The following is a 15,592-nucleotide window of genomic DNA, read 5'->3' on the forward strand; positions in this document are numbered from 1 at the left end:
TCGCTGGAACATTAGGTGATACTAAATGCATATATTGAGAAAACAAAAGCATTTTTGACCTTTTATGCATAATCCTATTGTAGAAGACTTCCAAATCAATATTAGTAACCATAAAAATGGCATAATAGGGGCACTTTAAAGGGGGGGGGGGATGCTATTTCATGCATACTGAGTTTTTTACACTGTTAAAGAGTTGGATTCCCATGCTAAACCTGGACAAAGTTTCAAAAATTAAGTTGTTCCCAAAATACTCCTTCCGGTTTGTCACAAGTTTCTGAAAGTTTTTTTCGAGTATGGCTCTGTGTGACGTTAGATGCAGCGGAATTTTCTTATATGGGTCCTGAGGCACTTCTGCCGGAAGAGCGTGCGCTCCCGTATAGCGAGGCTGAGCAGCACAGACATTTCACTGATCAGAGCGAGAGCGTCGCGAAAAGTCACAAAAGAAGTGTGTTTTTGGTTGCCAGGGCAAGACAACCCTGCACAGATTACCAAAAAAAAAACCAGCATTAAGGGACCAGTGGATGGAGTTTATTTTTACAGAGCATCAACGGAGTTGTGCAAGTGTTTTTGTTTGTTCCCTGCATTTCGAAGATGCTTGTTCACAAGGCCCAGTTTGACGACGGATTTGCGTATCGTTTATTTCTTAAGGATGATGCAATCCCAAGGAAAAAGGGTCACGATCGTGTGTTGGAACCGCAGGCGGTAAGTAAAACTGCTTCAAATATCTCTGCCTCCTTGTCAGTGCGTCCCCTCCCATGCCAGAGACCCGGGTTCGAGCCCCGCTCGGAGCGAGTCGTTGCTGCTGCTGCTTTCGTTCAGTTTCAGCCTCTGGATCTGATTCTGGATCATAAATAAATGGCTGAATCTGACTGTAAGCCATGGTTTGTTTTGGATGATGGGTTGTCCCTCACGGTAATGTCACAGCTTCCACATGCTCTCAACGCAAAAGCCTATTCGCGCTCTTGATTCTTTAGCTCCGCCCACACGTCACGCCTCCAGCCGGTCGTGTTTTTCCGGGAAAAATCGGTACAGACTATCTTTCTCTTATGAATATAATAAAACTAAAGACTTTTTGGATTTATGAAGGATGCAGTACTACTCTATATGTACTCGAGATTAACAGGATATTGAGTGAAAATGAGCATTTCACCCCCCCTTTAAAGAGCTATTTTTGTCTAATTTAACTCCTTGGTTGGTTCTGTGATGTTAAAAGCTTTTACTTGAATAAAACAAGTGATTTTAGAAGTCACAATGTTTAGCTACTAGCACTTGTTGTGTGTCATCCTAAAGCCAGTTTCTTAAAAAGAGAATGCCACAGCATAAGCGATTCAACCTAGTGATGCAGTCAGTAAGTTTACAATTAATATCATCTTTTTGTGTGTGATTGTGTAGGTGGCCTTCTGTGATCAGTACATGACACAATGCATAAATTAATATATGCAAAATATAATATCTGAAATAAATACATTTCACACATCACCTCTGTATTTCGGAGTATTTGCAAATGCCAAGGCCAATTGTTGTTTGATTAATATATACACATGCTAAATGCTACAATCTCACTGTCTGCTATAGTCTGACTTGCAAAATGTTTATACATTTTAAAAGACAACTTATTGCTTTACTGAAATCAAACTTCCGAAGTGCATGCTAAGCAGTGCCATAAGGGCTACATAAGAAGCATAAAAAGGCACCAAAAATTGACAGCGAGATCTTGACATGAGGATTTGGGGTGAACAGATACCAGAGAACGACTCCCTCAGGGATACACAATGCTCACAACAGCAGATATAGATCCAGATGTCAAAGGTCAGGCCTAAGAGATTGTGTGAGTTTGTGAAGTCAGTTCCTTAACATCATAAACTGTAAATGGACAGGCCATAAGGTCAGTAAGGTCTGAAAAAATATTAAACATTATTATACAGTGCATAAATAAGAAAGATAAAGTTTTGTTGCATCTCAAATAGTAGTCACTAGTTGTTGTTTTTTGGCTCCTTGATGCCTTGGCATTGACCGAATGCCTCTCATATGGCACGTAAACTCGCAGACACCTAGAACAGATACTGTAACAAATGCCACTGAACAAACATTCACAATTTGAGAGGAAGTGACAAATAGTCACATTAAACAACAACAACAACAACAAAATCACACCAAGATGCCTAACACCAGAACACTAATGAGCGTATTCTCTGAACACAACCTGCCCTCAATTTCACTCCCACAAAAACACACAATTAATGTGCACTGTAAAAAATTTCTTGTTGTTTTTACAAAAACTTTTTGGCAGCTGTGGTTGCCAGAATAATTTTGTAAAAATACAGAAAACTGTAAACACATTTACGTCAAAAACTGTTAATTTTACAATATAAAGCTGTAATTTACAAACCAGAAAATGTGAATATAAACCAGTAAATTCAACAACACACAAAATTAAATCTGTTTTGTACCTTGAAAGTACTGACAACCACCATAATAATAAAGACGGTACTGTATAAGAGAAAGCCACATGAAGTATCAAAGCTCATCACAAGTAGCTTCACCACAAGCAGAAGTATATATTAACATATAGAAGGTGCACATTTATGGAAACACAAAACACCATCATGGTAACACACGTGATACTTAAATAATGCAAAAAACTTTCATTAAGCAACAGAAGATGTAACATAAAGCTCAAATGTACATAACTGATAACAAGAACTATTTAAAAACATGATTATTTAAACAAAATACTTTCAAACTTGGAGTGTCACGCAGGGAATTCTGGGAATATCAGTTTACAGTTTTAGACTGTAAATTATACATTGATTTGTTCTTTTTTTACTTCTAAAAGCTGTATAATTAACAGAATTTTACTGTAAATTTACATTAAATGCTTTGTTAGATCTTTTACAGTTTTTCCCTGTATATAGTACGGGAACTTACTGTTAACCTATTATCAGTTTTTTTCCGTAGCGTTTTTACAAAATTTTACAGTTAAAATTACACTTATTTTTTACAGTGTGAAAACCCTGTTATACCATGTCAACCGATCATATTACATATGTAGCCTACTGTATAAATGACAACGCATTAGTACATGTGGAAAGACCCGATTAAAGGCCGCATTCAAAGGGCGTTGCTCCTTTTAGCGTCTCCACAATCACTGTTGTTCTGCTGTTAATGCCTTTATTTAGCTATGATCATCTCTGTTGGCCAGTGCCCTCCCATGGTGTTGAAAGGACGAGGATCGCCTGATCCTCTGCCTCGCTTATGTCACGCCGATCGCCCATCGCCGCCCACCGAGCTCGTCGGTCCGGCCGCAGCGCGCTGGAGAGGGCCACGGTGATTGAAGTCTTGACCGCCTGTTGAGGGCTCACTCAGCGGGAGAACAGTTCGGGGGACGTGTGGAATATTTATTATGTTATTTAAGGGTGATTTACAACACAAGACGACGCCGTGGAACTGTTTTCCTGTTACAGGTTGCTCAAACTGATTGTTATGCTGCTTGGTACTACATATTTAAAGCCCATTGGTTTCAATTCACGTATCACGCGCACACTGTGTTCCAAATGTTTTATAGGCTTTTAATGGCTCTTCAATTGTAAGCAGCAAATAAATAAACAAACAAACAATAATAATCTGTCTTGAAAAAAGTTAAATCAACCTTTCAGTTACAACATATCTTCATTATATAATTTACAAATTGTCTTAATATTCTTTTATTAAGTGTGTATGCTGGAAATATATTCTATTTTTTTCCACACAACAGCCCAAGTCTCCCCTATTATGGTTCTAAAATAAGACAGTCATAAATAACACAAACATATTGCTGTAATTTGTCCTGCAATTAAAGCAATTACATGGTAATGTGGTTGTTATTTATTATAGTAAGTTAAATTGGCAATTGGCAGTTATTGGCAGTGATAACAGCTGATTGATACTTGATTGCATTTTTTCTTATTTCTCTTCTATTTTCTGCAGCATAATGTTGTCCCTGAAATTATTTTGACACTTAAGAAACACACAAGAATTCCATTACTGCAAATTACATGTCAAACAAAGTATTTGTTTTTAAGGAAGATAGCACAAGCTAGACTTTCAAATCATTTTGTAGGTGTTTAACTCTACAGTACATGGAATTTCAGTAACACTTCAGTAACAGTCTGTAAATGTAAAAACGTTTTAAGTTTTAATCGCCCCATCTATCTTTCTATTTTCCTACATTTTTCCTACAAGTTAAAATTGTCTTCAACTTTTAGATTATACTCTCAAGTGCAAACAATGCAGTTGTTACATCCTATCCCACCACTGGGTGAATTGTAACACGTTATTAGTGTTATTATTTTGTTTACATTATTTTGTTTAATGATTTTCTTTGTATATCCACCGCCCTTAACTCCTCCCCCCCAGTTCACCTTGTTTAATTGTAAGCGTTTTTATTGGCCACAAAAGAGAAACAAAGTGAGATATGGAATATTGTATATAAAGAATATAAATATAAATGTAAATCAAATTATATTATATTAAAAGTTTATTTTTCAACCTCAGTTTTTATTTATTAATTTCATTTGAATCCATACAGCTTTTACTGTCCCCCCAGGAGGGAGGTGATCATGTATTATACTAATTTCTTACACGTATTCACCCACTATTTACAATCAAGAAAGATATAAACGTAGTATATGTATCCTATCCAATTTAAAAAGCGATATAAATCCACAAACACTTTTTATTTATTTACTATATATATATATATATATATATATATATATATATATATATATATATATATATATATATATATTCTTTTTTGTTTTTTGTTTTGTTTTTTGTTTTGTGGTAGCCTATGTGACGAGTATGCAGTGGAGAATAACGCAAGAGTGTAAATTTACAAGTGCAACTCAGTGCATGCTTCATAACAGATCTGCTCCAGATTGCACAATAGCCTATAGCCTACCTATAATCAGACAACAATGATTTCACACCGGAATAATGATGATGAAACTCGGTAAGAACGGTCTGTGTGAGTGTGTTTGTGTGTGTGTGTGTGTGTGTGTGTGTGTGTGTGTGTGTGTGTGTGTGCGAGAGAGTCCTTCAGATAAAACGAAAGGCTCTGCGTGTGTGTATGTGTGTGTTTGTAATGCGCGAGCGTGTGTGATAAGGAGGTGGGGGTGAGAGACCCCGTTGTGTTTTGACCCCCTAAACAACTCCCAGTCTCCATCTCTCTCTCTTTCTGGTTTAAAGCTTCATCGCTCGTTGTGGAGAGACACATTTGAGCCCAACGCGTCGCTTCATGGACATCGCTAGAGCGGAAAGGACGCGATATATCAAACACGCCGCTAATGCTGGATACTCGGCCCGGTCCACGCGTCTACTGCTACATTCTTATTAAGGTGGGGTATCCTTACGCCTTCTCATCACATCCCAGTATATCCATTATATAACCCAATTTCCATTGCCATAATTTACATGGATATAATAAATTGTTATGCATTTAATATGTGTATACTGGTAATATTATTATAGGGATTTCTCATTCACTCTAGCTCAGCTCTTAGGCTGTTATTTTTATGGATACTTTTAAAGAGAAAAGCAATCTTATCCACTCATGTTCTTGCATTTATTGTATGATGCTTTTGGACCAGAATTTGAATATGGTATCAGGCATTACAATGCATACTTAGTTTTTTTTAGTTTTGGTTCAATGTTTTTCTGCTTTAGTTCTTGCAGAGAGTGCGTCTGATCTGCCGCTCTGGTGCGTGTTGTCATCCGTCAGTGAGTGAGTGAGCTCGGCTTCCGTATCGCATGGAGAAGAGGGTAGGTCCTGTTTTCCCCTTGATTTTCCATGTCCATTTTACTGCTACTTTGATGCGAAGGATGCTATCATGTGGATATTAAAAACTATTTTCTAAATATAACTCTTGATGTGTACAAGCAGCTATGGTATAAAAAAAATAAAAATAATAATTCAATCTTATTTCGTAATTATTAGATTTTTGTCTGACACTAGGCTTCCAACTTCCAAGTCAGTAATGAACATTATTCCATTATGTAATGCTTAATTAATGTTCTTTAGTTAATGTGCATTCAAATAGTTAAAAATAGATTAAACTTTAACTTATATGTTTTCATCTGGGCTTACATTTATTAAAAAGGCAGTCGAGTAAATAAATGTGCTTATACACTTAGCTGTTCAGCTTTATCCATGTTCAAATCAATTACATGTATTCCGTAGAATAATAAAAGTCAAACATCAGATGGAGTGTAAGAAAATAGCAAACAGGCCCTTGTAAGGCAAAGTCAGTAGGTATAGGTCAACCTTTGTGCTACAGTCAGCTGCCTAATGGAAATTATTGTTGCTTTCTATCTACTTAGAAATATTAGTTATATGATCCTGTTAATTTGGAATCAAGTCTATTCAATATCAAATATAAGCCCTTTTATCTGTACGGCAATATTCCTCCTTGTGTAAAATAATCCAAGAAATTCAATTACACTGATTGGTGTTTTTATTTCCAGTAAAAGCCTGTTAGATTTAAAATAAAACATTTATATGTGTAAGTCCCACAAAATATGTGGGTTTATGTTTTTGTTCTATTACCTTCTACATGATGTTTGCATCTTTAAGGTTGTGAAGTACACATACATACTCATTTATTTAGAAAAAGCAACACTACGACATATATACTGTAATTCTCTTTATATTTAATTACATCCAGTCTGCTTGAAATTCTACTGCTTTTAATCGGTTGTAGTTTGTCTATAATAATTAATTTACACTACTAATAATTATGTGATTATCAATCAATATATGTTTATCAGTTTGATTATATTTTCATCAATAGAAAGAAAAATCATCAAACTTTGGTTCACAAATTTTCTTATATGTATTTGCATTATATGATGAATGTTAGTTACTTCAATTATTATTATTATTATGTTTTACTTAAAGTTATTTTAAAGTGCTAAAGTACTGACAAAATGTACCACATGCAAGACTTTGGATGTTTTGTGTCTTTATGTGTTTGCCATATTTTTAAATTCTTAAATTGCCCATCTTTATAGAAGGCCTAATAATAATTTTAAATATCGAGTTTATATGCTACAGAAAATCCTGATTTATGATTTATTATATCCTTTATTTATTTCTTAGTAAAATGTACTTTGCAGAAGTGGCTTGCATTAAGTAATGAATGATACAGCTTGCTTCTCAATAATAGGTGAGCAGTCATTGGAAACGGCTCATATAAAATTTATAGGTTTGCAGGCAGATTTTTTTCAGATTATTAATTCAGAAAGCATTCTGTGAGTCTTTTTCTTCTATGTTGTTTTTCTGATCATTTATCTGACAACAGCATTAATCAGAAAGCTGACTGTAAGCCCATCTAATTAGTGTGAATGAAGGCTGGATGACTTTATGTATTTGTATGTAAGTCTGTTAATTATAAATCAGCTGGAAAGCTTTTCTTTGGAGTTTATGTCCCTGGGTGAATGTTGCTCGGTGCGCTGAAAAATCGCTCATCAAAGCCTCCCCGCAACCAGTGTTTATTAAGGAGGAGATACAATTAGCAGAGACTTCAAACAGCCCCTTGCTAACGCACATCCTCACATGAATTGTCAGTCCTTTATATACTTATACATCATAATAAATTCCCCCCAAAACACAGCACATTTAGTCAAGTCAAATCAAGTCACCTTTATTTATATAGTGCTTTATACAATACTGATTGTCAAAGTCAATAATGCAAGATGCAATAATGCATCTCACATAAGGCTGAATCAGGCAACGTCTTTTCTTTTAAAATGATCTTGTCACATCTCTGCTTATCTAGTATGAGGACTTGGTGCATTACCCAGGCTCTGATGCCATGCCTGTGGGAGACTACAGGGATGCCATGAGGTCACTTCCTCCACCCCACTATGGCCACGCTGTGCCTGACTCCCTGAAACACCACCGGGACCAGATCTATGGGTGAGAGTCTGGTTACTTTAACCATCTGTTACCTCCCACGAAACATGAATGAGCACTGCATGTGTTAATATATATGGACTTCAATTTCTGTAAGAGATCAGAATTATGGAATCAATTATATGTTTGACTTTCTCACATAAAGATTTATTTTTAGAAAAAAAAAAAACTCTTCTTTCACAATTTAAAAAAAAGGAAACGTGAGAACGATTAATGACTTTTTGCAAATGAATTGCAAAAAATAAGGTCGGTTTTCAGGTTTTCTGAACATTCCCATTGGTCAGATAAACAATTATACTCAAGTTATATCCACTTCATTTTGGTGGCATTCATTTTTTATTTCATATCAGTCATTCTTAGGCAGCGTTAGCTGAGTAGCATTTTCTTACCCTGCAGTGTTTTCTTACTTGGAGCGTACATATGTATCTGTTTGCAGTCATCCTCTGTTTCCACTCCTGGCTCTGGTATTTGAAAAGTGTGAACTTGCCACCTGCTCCCCACGAGACTCCACCTCCATGTCAAACATGACCAATTACAGTGATGTCTGCTCCTCTGAATCGTTCAATGATGATATCGCAGCCTTTGCCAAACAAGTGAGTAACCAAGCCAATCATGTTAAAGCCAAGCGCACACTCCAAAACCAAACATTGCCATGCTGTTTACAGACCTTTATGACTTTTAAATTAAATTCTTAAATTTATAATGAATTGGCATTGAGGTAGAGCACAACATGCAGATTTTATAATTCAAACTTGAATTTAAGAAAGTAGCATTTAATGAATGAAAGTTCAAATATATTAATATAACTGTACATTTGAACCAGAAAACTAAAGTTTGTCAAGACAAGCTTTGAATTCTGTCATGCCAAAGCCTTATTTGAAAGTTTAAAAACTTCTGAAAAAGTCTGACAGTTTATAGGCTTTTTGTACAGAGAACACAATAGACTGGGATCTTCAACTTCTAGTTATTCCATATCTACTTCAGAGACAACAGGCTTATGTCTTATGTCTTGTACACTGAAAAAAGTAAAAAGTAGATTTACTTAATTTCCAAATGTGTTAAATTTACTTGAAAAATGCTTGTGCAAAAACTTGCCAAATAAAATTAAGTAAATTTACTTATAACTTTTTTCAGTGTATACTTTTTTGCTTTATACAGATTGCAGAAACATCAAGCATCAAATTCAGTACATAATGGTTTTTCTGTTAATTATTTTAGATTCGATCAGAGAAACCTATCTTTTCATCAAATCCAGAACTGGATAATCTGGTAAGATATATGTAAGCTTTTTTTTTAAAAAATAAATGGCTTTGTGTAATTTTTCACCATTCTTAATCACATGATCTCTTTGCACAGATGATCCAAGCCATTCAGGTTCTAAGGTTTCATCTATTAGAGCTAGAAAAGGTATGTTTTTAAAATTTACCCTTGTATTATCCAGGTACATGTCCTAAAAACACGACATTGTCATAACACATTTTTTATTTAGAGTGTGATTCTTCTGTTATAATTTAATTACCTCGTTCATTCTTTTTAAATTTAATTTAAAACATTTTTTTTTTTTTTAAATGGATATCCTTCATAAAATCTCATTCATCCCTCCTTATATTCAAACATGGCATGTCAAAATGAGGCACTGGAGGTTTGCTTTCAGTGACACAAAATAGCACACTCACATCCTTTTTTAGAGATAGACGGCTATTCTCGCAGTACTCTCAGCTTTTATTTTATACGAAATAGCTCAATGAACATTAGCTTTATAAATGTCAGTGATATCTTTGACAGCCTGACATCTTTACTTGTCTCTCATAGGTTCATGACCTCTGTGATAATTTCTGCAACCGGTACATCACCTGTCTAAAAGGCAAGATGCCCACTGATTTGGTGTTGGAGGACCGAGAGGGCGGATCCAAATCTGACATGGAAGATTTCACTGGCTCTTGCACCAATCTGTCAGAACAAGTAAGTCAGTAGACATTGGACACTTATCAGGTACTCTAGCTAATTTTTCCCTTTTCCTGGGTGTGTGTGTCTGACTGTGTCTGTCTTTCCTGATCTAGAATCATTCTTGGTTGCGAGACCCGGATGACTGTGTGTCGACCCCCTCAGGCACCCCCAGTGCCTCCTGTGGCCTCACCTCACACAGCGCAGAGAACTGCAGCGATGCTGGTACTTATCAGTTTACACTCAATGTTCTAAATGAAGTGCTATAGTGAAGTGTAGCATTTATGTTGCATACCGTCTTATAAAAATCTTATGGGAATTGTGTAAACTATATGCGGCGATAAGAGCTAAATTGTTTCATGTTTAATTCAACGACTGGCATCTTGTTATCATCTTGGAAATAAAAACATATTGTTTTGTATTTTCAGTTCAATCCAACAAGGTATTTAATTATGCTTGTGTGTTGTGCTGTGTCAGGTGATGGGTTGGATGGAAGTGTAGCATCTCCCAGCACTGGAGAAGAAGATGAAACGGATAGAGACAGACGAAACAAGAAAAGAGGAATCTTTCCCAAAGTCGCAACAAACATTATGAGAGCTTGGCTCTTCCAGCACCTGTCGGTGAGAGAAAAAAACAACTCATTTAAAGTAAAAAATATACTTGAACATTTTTCTTTTGTGTTCCATGGAAAAAACTACATCATAAATGTAGAAAAATATGGTTACTATGGTACATATTTATAAGGGTTGAGAGAAACAGTAGCATTAGGCTCTAAAATTAGTGACAGAAAAACAATTCTGAGCTTAGAAAAAGAAGACATGATAAAAGGTTTGGATAAGGTTTTTAGCAAGAATAAAAACAATGTGCGTACAAACAGACTTGAGTGAATAAAGAATGATTAAAGTGCATTCTCAGACTTCCTGAGGGATGCACAACAATAACTAGTGTTAAGGAACTTGTTACCTTATAAATACATTTTATATAGTTATTTATTGCAAAAAAGAAAAAAACAAAAAAAACACTTCCTTTTCAAATATATTTTCTTGAAAAAGTCATTATTATTTATTTGCTACTTTTCCAAAAAGTAATATTATGTAAATAGGTAACCCCCAGCACTCCATATAACTTATTTGACTTATTTGATCACATGTTACGTTTTTTGTCCTGTCTCAGCATCCGTACCCGTCTGAAGAACAGAAGAAACAGCTCTCCCAAGACACTGGTCTCACTATACTGCAAGTCAACAACTGGTAAGTAATCACTCTCTTTCCCCAGTAATCAACCTCTCTCATGATCTGCCATCACATTCCTCTATTTTAAATTAGCTATTTATTTAAAAGTTAAAATATGTGTGTGTGTGTTTCGTATTTACACTTTCGTACTGTAAAATAAGTTCAAATATTGTAATTTTATTAACATTAAATGCTAGAGTTCTTGAGATGCCTAGTGATGCATTCATCGATCTTAATCTTGTGTTTGCTCTTGCTGTCTCCACTTAGGTTTATAAATGCCAGACGCAGAATAGTCCAGCCAATGATTGACCAATCAAATCGCTCAGGTGAAATAAAGTTATTCTGGATTTGTGTTTGTTTCTTTATCTATGACTTTGTTTTACAGTCTGATTGCATAGTAAATGAACATTCATGGCTTTCTGCACTGAATGACACATATCTGTGTTTGTGTGTGTTTCCTCAGGCCAGAGTACCCCGTACAGTCCGGAGGGGGCAGCTCTAGGAGGATATGGCTTAGATGCACAGTCTCATTTAGGTCTTAGGACAGCAGGTGAGAACAGCGTTCATGAGGAAACATCACCTTATCTGAAATACCTGTTATCTGTCAATATTGGCTTTCGTTCACTCTCTCTCTTTCTCCATTGTCAGGACTTCAGGGAATACCGTCCCTTCCCACAGATTACCCCGGGGCCCTACTGCCCCAGCCGGGATACTCGCACGCCGGCCCATCCTTGCACCCCTACCCCGGCCCCCACACTGCCATGCTGCTCCATCCACCGCCCCACAGCCACCCCGCTGAACCCCTCATAGGACAAGGCCTTGACATTCATGCCCACTAACTGAGAGCAGAGCTGGGGAGGGTGTGCTGAATATGGGATAGAAGGGTACATTATAAATGGACTTTTCAGTACCACAGCCCATCGCTCTCACCAAACCTTCAGGGCATCACTGCGGTCAACACATAAAGACTCGGAGAATGTCTTAAATGCACTGACCTGGCGTCATGAATCAAAATGTCAATTTTATGCACTCAGCTTCCATGCAATGCTCATTTCAAATGCTTGATAGACTTGTTACATTCCTTAACCATTTATTGCTATATGTTCTCCTCATGACAATGCTCTGAATGCACTGTACTTCATACACCTATCTACTAGTTTTTATGCACATTGTTGTGTTTATTTGAATATACCCATGTCTTCCTATGGCCTTAGGGGTGAACTGAGATCTCCCATAATCTAACATTAAGGCCTTCATTGCCTTTCTTGCCTTGCCTCTGAAAACTGTCTTGAGGAGCACAAATGGATAAATACAGCATATACCTCCTCAGTCAGGACCCAAACATATCAAAAGTCCTGAAATAGTCTTCTGAGATGAACAATTGCACCAAATCCTTATAGCCTGACTGCTGAACATGGTTAATAAAATGTAAGGGTGAAGCTCGTGAAATCACGTCACATTTCACCCCAAAATCAAGAGATTTTGCACAAGAAACCTATTTATAGAATATCAATTCATTTTTTTTTTTTCAGATCATTAAGAATTAGAAATGCAGTATTATTATACAGAACTCTCTTTCTCCATTCTTTATAATAATGGTTCTCATTAGTTTCCCGTAATACAAAAATACATTAAAACCCGTTTTCCAATAAGAAAAATATATCTTATTTTGATTTTGGGGTGAAACAGATATTGACATATTCTTGAGGAATTTTGTGAGAGATTCTTGGCTTAAAGGTCCCACAGATTATGTCTTCCTAGCTGAGGGTCATATACATTTCTTTCAATTCTTCTGCTAAGTCAGTCTCAATTTTAGTTTTTACACCTGATTTAATTTATTTTTTATGTTAATTGTTTTGTATTTATCTGTGTCAGAACTATGGCTTCTCCAAAACGTACAATAATCTGAGTGCCACGTTTTTTGAATATCTCGATTTGATAAAGAAGTGAATATGTTCTTATTTAAAGTTATTTAAAGTTTTGTAAATGTTTACCTGTTGAGGTCCCAACTGGCACATTTTTGGTTTGCCCTAAAGGACCCGACTCACATTACCATCAATATTTCACCCAATTTCATCACACAGTACCAATGTATTAATGAATACAAGAATATCTGATGAAACTTTTTGGAGATTTGTTGGAAAGCAATGGACTTCAATTTTGAAACCTTTTTTTGTCATGCACTGTCTGCATTAAAACCTATTATAAGACTGTTGATGATGTATTTATGATGACATGACTTAAGGTATTATATCATTTTATCAACAAAGTGTAAAGTTCAAGCTTTGCTTCTTTTGACCATTTAAAAGTGTAAGGAGGAATTTAAAGTCAAGTTGACTAATGAGTAATGCATTTTTAATTAGATGCATTCTAAACCCAGACATATTTATAAAGCAAAACAAACCCATTCTACAAATGAAAAAGTGAGACATAAAATGCAATGAAACAGTTGAAGACTAAAAAGACAAGATATTTGAATTTGAGAAAAGCAAGTAATGTAATAAAATCACTACTGTTTATTGGTTGTTTTCAGCATTATGGGGCAATTTTTTATCTATTGCATCTCTTTGTTTAAAAGGTATTAATAAGTAAATAAATTGCAGACAAAATAAAAATCAATCAATAAAACAAGTTTTTACATGTGGGTTGGCTTATACTTCCCTAGTCATCACAAATCTCTGCTAAAGTGTTTTTCACTATGCATGAGTGCATTTTTGGCTCCATGTTCACCCCCATATCTGCCAACCAGCCTTGTGTGATAGATTCAGCTTGCAGCAGGGGGCAGAGTTCACTAAAGGGTTAACAGGAAGAATCCAATGTCAAGTCACGTTTATTTATATAGCGCTTTAAACAAAATACATTGCGTCAAAGCAAATGAACAACATTCATTAGGAAAACAGTGTGTCAACAATGCAAAATGATTTAAAGGCAGTTCATCATTGAATTCAGTGATGTCATCTCTGTTCAGTTTAAATAGTGTGCATTTATTTGCAATCAAGTCAACGATATCGCTGTAGATGAAGTGACCCCAACTAAGCAAGCCAGAGGCGAAGTTGGGGGGCCAGTTCTCCTCTGACCAGACGAAACCAGTAGTTCAATTCCAGGCTGCAGCAAAGTCAGATTGTGCAGAAGGATCATCTGTTTCCTGTGGTCTTGTCCTGATGGTCCTCTGAGACAAGGTCTTTACAGGGGATCTGTATCTGGGGCTCTAGTTGTCCTGTTCTCGGCTGTCTTTCAGGGATGTAGAGGTCCTTTCTAGGTGCTGATCCACCATCTGGTCTGGATACGTACTGGATCCGGGTGTCTGCAGTGACCCTCTTTAACATATTGAATATATTGTCATATAGCCTATTGCCATGGTATTCACATGGTGCACTATCAAGCAGCTCCACTTTATAATTATACATCACTGTTCACAATACAATATCAGCAAAATTGTTGTGAACAAGCTGCTGCAAATGATACAGATGTGTGTGAGACTAAAAAGAAGTGTGAAAGTGTCAGAAAGGAAAACTCCAGGCAGGTTGTTAATGATCCATCAGTTGGTTTAATGCAGAGAATAATTGGTTTGAAAGTGTTGGGGTGCATTTTGCCACCAGCACTTCTTTATCTCCATTAACTGCAACTTTGTTCTAGCTCACATTACCTACTAAGCTGTCAAAGTATCACGGATAGAGAATGTGTTTGACAGCCAACTCTTCTTTGTTATGTTTAGTCTTTAAATAGCTTTAACCATATGTGTATTCAGCAACACACAAGAGAAGGTCATATATTTAATTTATGCCTTGTGCTGGATGCATTTTTTCACTACTTGATCTACTGGATGAGGGAAAAAAAAGAATGATATATTTTTTTTTATCTCTAAATTATGACTTAAGTGAGTTTTGAATGTTGCTGCAGATGACAACAGGCTTAATACATTGTAATATTTAAATTTAGACTGAGTACCAGATGAATACATAAAGGGGCTTGTAATCTTGCTAGTCTAGGCTTTTGTTGGCTGTTTATTTAGGGATTATTCTATATAAACAAGCATTTTAAAGAATGCATTGACAATAGTTTTTTTGTTGTTGTTGCACTTTTCACAATATGTTTCCCAGTGATATGAATCTATAAAGAAATAATGTGAATTATTACACACCCGTTTTTGCTCTTTCAAATATAACTGTATATGTATGATGATCATCATGTCTAAGAATGTCTTGTCTGTTCAAGATGTGATAACAAAAATCTAAATATAAAAAACTGAATTAAAATGGTGCACATATATATATGCCGGATAAGCGGAAGATGATGGATGGATGGATGGATGGATATATATATATATATATATATATATATATATATATATATATATATATATATATATATATATATATATATATATATATATATATATATATATATATAATAACAAATACCTACCTTTTTCAAAGTAATATTAGAACACAATGTGAATTCA

General features: G+C 35.7%; 1 protein-coding gene across 1 annotated transcript; it reads left to right on the plus strand.

The window, feature by feature from the left end:
* The first annotated feature begins 5,111 nt into the window (after positions 1-5,111).
* LOC113098380 (homeobox protein meis3-like) lies at positions 5,112-13,345 on the plus strand. The gene is made up of 13 exons (XM_026263416.1): positions 5,112-5,378; positions 5,707-5,802; positions 7,818-7,957; positions 8,391-8,547; positions 9,173-9,223; positions 9,311-9,361; positions 9,767-9,916; positions 10,015-10,123; positions 10,376-10,518; positions 11,072-11,148; positions 11,398-11,456; positions 11,594-11,680; positions 11,779-13,345. Exons 2-13 carry the CDS (start codon positions 5,791-5,793, stop codon positions 11,967-11,969), a joined length of 1,227 nt encoding a protein of 408 aa, XP_026119201.1. The 5' UTR covers positions 5,112-5,378; positions 5,707-5,790; the 3' UTR covers positions 11,970-13,345.
* The last annotated feature ends 2,247 nt before the right edge of the window (positions 13,346-15,592 follow it).

This window comes from Carassius auratus, unplaced genomic scaffold (genome assembly GCF_003368295.1).
Source record: "Carassius auratus strain Wakin unplaced genomic scaffold, ASM336829v1 scaf_tig00216545, whole genome shotgun sequence".
NCBI lineage: Eukaryota > Metazoa > Chordata > Actinopteri > Cypriniformes > Cyprinidae > Carassius > Carassius auratus.

What these genes read in the sequence shown, in the direction of transcription:
- LOC113098380 (XM_026263416.1), top strand. An exon ending in ATCTATTAGAGCTAGAAAAG is followed by an intron (nt 9,362 to 9,766) that starts GTATGTTTTTAA and finishes TGTCTCTCATAG; the next exon opens with GTTCATGACCTCTGTGATAA. An exon ending in ATACTGCAAGTCAACAACTG is followed by an intron (nt 11,149 to 11,397) that starts GTAAGTAATCAC and finishes GTCTCCACTTAG; the next exon opens with GTTTATAAATGCCAGACGCA.